Source organism: Gymnoscopelus microlampas (assembly GCF_963454915.1).
Source record: "Gymnoscopelus microlampas genome assembly, chromosome: 9".
Classification (NCBI taxonomy): Eukaryota; Metazoa; Chordata; class Actinopteri; order Myctophiformes; family Myctophidae; genus Gymnoscopelus; species Gymnoscopelus microlampas.
The window spans coordinates 20,610,154-20,614,181 of record NC_139946.1 but is presented as its reverse complement, the minus strand read 5'-3'; the positions used below and the strand labels follow the sequence as shown (position 1 = coordinate 20,614,181).

General features: G+C 43.4%; 1 protein-coding gene across 1 annotated transcript; it reads left to right on the top strand.

The window, feature by feature from the left end:
• Positions 1-399: 399 nt before the first annotated feature.
• LOC311051443 (kelch domain-containing protein 3-like) lies at positions 400-1,218 on the top strand (the record flags this gene model as incomplete). Its single annotated transcript, XM_084066012.1, has 1 exon — positions 400-1,218. The coding sequence occupies one exon, from the start codon at positions 400-402 to the stop codon at positions 1,216-1,218; it is 819 nt and encodes a 272-aa protein (XP_083922138.1).
• Positions 1,219-4,028: the final 2,810 nt, after the last annotated feature.

Sequence of the window (4,028 nt, the reverse complement as noted above, 5' to 3'; positions counted from 1 at the left end):
AGTACTGACGTCATAGCCTGGCCTCCAATATAAGTTTTAGGCGTGTAAAGTGTACAGAACAAAACGGTGCAAATTGGATTTTACGCAGCGTGGTGCTGGTGTGTCAAAATGTTTTGCTGTACAGTGAAGCCGCGAGGAGCCCCACATTTCACCCATGATGTTGCTGTTGTCGCAGTTGGACCCAAAGTGTACGTCTTTGGAGGCTGGGATAGTAACGTTAGGAAAACTCAAGAAGATCACATCAATGTGTACGTCTTCAACACAGTGTCTCTGAGATGGACGACGTTGCCCCCAGTGACTACCACAAGAGGAAAACGTCCCCTCGAGGTTCCCTGTAGTCGCACTGGCCACACAGCTGTGCTCATTGAAGATATCGTCTACATCTGGGGAGGAGAGAATATGCGTACACTTTGCAACAACGTGCTTTATGCGTTTGATGTCGACACCCACATATGGCTCAATTCTGAGGTTTCTGGAACCGTTCCAGAGGCGAGGTGCGGCCACTCAGCCTGTGTATTGGGGAAGGTCATTTATGTCTATGGAGGAGAGACCAAGCTGACTGACCACACTAATGACTTCTACAAGCTGGACACCACCACAATGGTCTGGTCTTCAATTAACACCGTATGCAGTCCGCCACCTAATTCATCGGTTCACTCTGCCACCATCATCGGGACAAAGATGTTTGTATTTTCGGGTTATGGGGACGAGGATCCAGAGGACATAGGCTGGGACTACATATATATCAATATCAGTGTGTTTGACACAGAGACCAACTATTGGCTGAGCACACCTTATGCACAGCTTCAACCAATAGGACGTGCCGAGCATTCAGCCTTTGCCTACAATGGAGAGCTGTACATATTTGGTGGTGTGACCTTCATTAATAATGATATGTGGAGTGGGACCTGCAATGATATGTGGAGATTCAGTCCAGAGACCTTTTCCTGGAAGGAGGTTAAGCCCAAGGTGAATGACCCGCTTTGGATGAAACATAGCTGCTGTTGCATGGTGGGAAATCGTGTCATCACCTTTGGAGGATATAAAGGACGGGACACGTTCGACAATGACCTGTGCATCTTAGACGTAAGTCCTAGTCTTAAGACGTTATGCACGCTAGCGGTTCTCCAGTACGGTCTGGAGGAGTCAGAACTCCCTCACAACATCAGGTGGGAACTGGCTGCCATGACTGATGGAGAATTGGAGGACCCTGCATGAAATTTAGAAAAAAAGAAATATGTATTTTGTTATATGGGAGGACTCTATAAAGCATTGGTCTTCAACAGGGGTCCTCAGAGCTACCAATTATTATATTTTTGGGTGGTGTAGCCGCCCCTATAAGTGGGGTTGGGACACCTCATTAGTACACCCTTCGCTGTACTGTGATTGGCTCATACATTAGTACACCCCTAGCTGTACTGTGATTGGCTGACTCTATTGGCTGACTCTATTCAGCACTGTGATTGGCTATAGCGAGACACATGATGAAATTAATAACCTATAAATAGGACTTAAAATGCACTTAAAGAAAAACACTTTTTTAAAAAAGTGAGCTTCCATCACTGTGATGACCACACCGCCCACTTCACACTGGGTGTGATTTTTGTTGTATGTTTGAAAATTGGCATTAACACATTGACTGCCATTGACCATTTCCACTCCAAAATATATTAACACACTAATAAATAATCCCTGTGAAAATTGTGGGATACTGATCAAGGCCAAGACCCAGAAGGCAGGGTACAAACCCACTTAAGGGCGTTTATTTCAGAATAGGGCTTCACAGAGCATTGTTCATACATTTAAACCATAAGGTAAGTATTGGTCAACACAGGTTCTTCCCGGGTTCAGGGTTTCCATGCATCATAATTCAGCATTGCTTTACATCATTCCACAGGTTGCCTATGATCCCAAAACATGATTTACGATTCTGTGTCTATCGTTGCATAACTCGGTACTTGAGACGGTTTATACAAAACACCTACTGAGGCCCATCGGTAGGTCAGTATCTCACCTACTTTGACCAATGAGTAGTCTGACTAAACGTGGGAAGGTCAGTATCTCACCTACAGTACTTTGACCAATCAATAGTCTGACTAAACGTGATAATGTCCCATTCAGTGCATTGACAGCATCCGAAATGGGTGGCACGCTGCCTTCACAGCTCACTGTGGGCTCACCTCTCCCTCCCTTCTTTCTGTTTGTCAATCACCAGGGCTCTGTAACTGTAGGATTATTATTTCTTAACCTCTTGACTTAAACCCTCTATTCTTAGTAAAAAAAAAAGACCTGAGTTAAAACTGTACCAATTTCTTCCATTTAAAACAAATCCCTTTGCCAAAAATATCAAGGTTTCAAGTGGTTAAGCCCTAAAAGTATTGGGGTCTCAGACACCGTAACAGTAACAGCTCAGCAAACATGGTAGAAATGTTAGAAATCTGAACAAAATAATTATTATACCGTTTATTTTCTGACCGTGGTGCCGTGGAACAGCAATGAGGGACTGCACATTCGGGGGATTATCTGTAACAAGCCAACCTTTCTTCAAAACCGTACATGTATGGTTTGTTACTCTGGAGTTATTATGTACAGTACCATTTTCATTTTTCTTCCAATTCCTCCAATTTTCTCCTCTCTCTCTCTCTCTCTTATCTTTTGTGTGAGTGCTCTTCCTCTAATAGCAGCTGAGGCTGACCAAGTAGTTGTAGTGCTCTTCCTCTAATGTCCCTCTATTCAGCCTCCAGTCTCGCCCTAACTCTCCGAGTAGGGAAGTTGCCTTCCCTTGTCACTTGCACACTGACACACATTTTAATAGATGACCTACATTCACAACAATCCTTCCATCACTCATGATTGGCATCCTCCATCTCTCTCTCTCTCTCTCTCTCTCTCTCTCTCTCTCTCTCTCTCTCTCTCTCTCTCTCTCTCTCTCTCTCTCTCTCTCTCTCTCTCTCTCTCTCTCTCTCTCTACATCAGTGTGTGCCCTTTCGGTTTAAACAGAAAAGAAAGTTCTTTCATTTGTTTTTCTAGGAACTGTGCTTCTTCTCTTAATCTGCTTTATTTCATTTTGATTTAGAACGTGTGTGTGTGTGTGTGTGTGTGTGTGTGTGTGTGTGTGTGTGTTTGTGTGTGTGTGTGTGTGTGTGTGTGTTCTGTTCATGATGCTCCATTTATCCTAGACCAGACGTAATTAAACTATGGGCCAGTTGCTGACCTCTTATGGGTGGGAAGAATTAAACGGACACAAAACAACTGACCTCAGCATCAGGGCCTGATGTAAGAGTGTTTTTCCTGACCAGAAAAGAGACCTTCAAGTGGCAGCGTTTCCACGCTGTAAGAGTATGTTTTGGGCCGTGTCAGATAACCTCTGTCATTCACAAACCACATTATCTTGCAGTCACTCACATACTGCCTGGCATGATGGCGACATGTCAACGTGACAGGTAGGAGAGGTGGGGTGTAATCAAGTGAAGTACTTTTTGCGGCCACGTGCGTCCCTCTAGCTATTCCCCATGCTATACCCTAAACATGATTGAACAGAATAGAACAACAAACAGAGAGAGACCAGTTTCCCTCGATAGACTACAATAGACTACAACGCCCCCCTTAGAGAATATTAAATGTTGGCGGTGAGGTTTCAGGTGCCTTTCAGTGAGAGTGTTTGAGAGCTTTGATCAATGTCAAAGTGTTCAGCCATAGCTGCATGTCATCGAGCAACCCTCGTGAAAAAACACTATTGAATCACTACTCATAACTACTACCAAATGTCTACACAAAAACTACCATTTCATTACTCAATTGCTATTGCGATTAGTAGTGATTTATGTAGTGATTTCAATAGTAAAATGTGGAGAAATGGCCCGTTTCAGTACTTAATCACTACTGATAATTACTACATAATTACTATTCAAATCACTGCCTGGCTGCTACTTAATTACTTCAGCCTCACTATAGGCTTTTTGGAAAGAACTATACAATCACTACACATTCATTGTTGAATTACTACACAATGCTTACAGATCTACTGC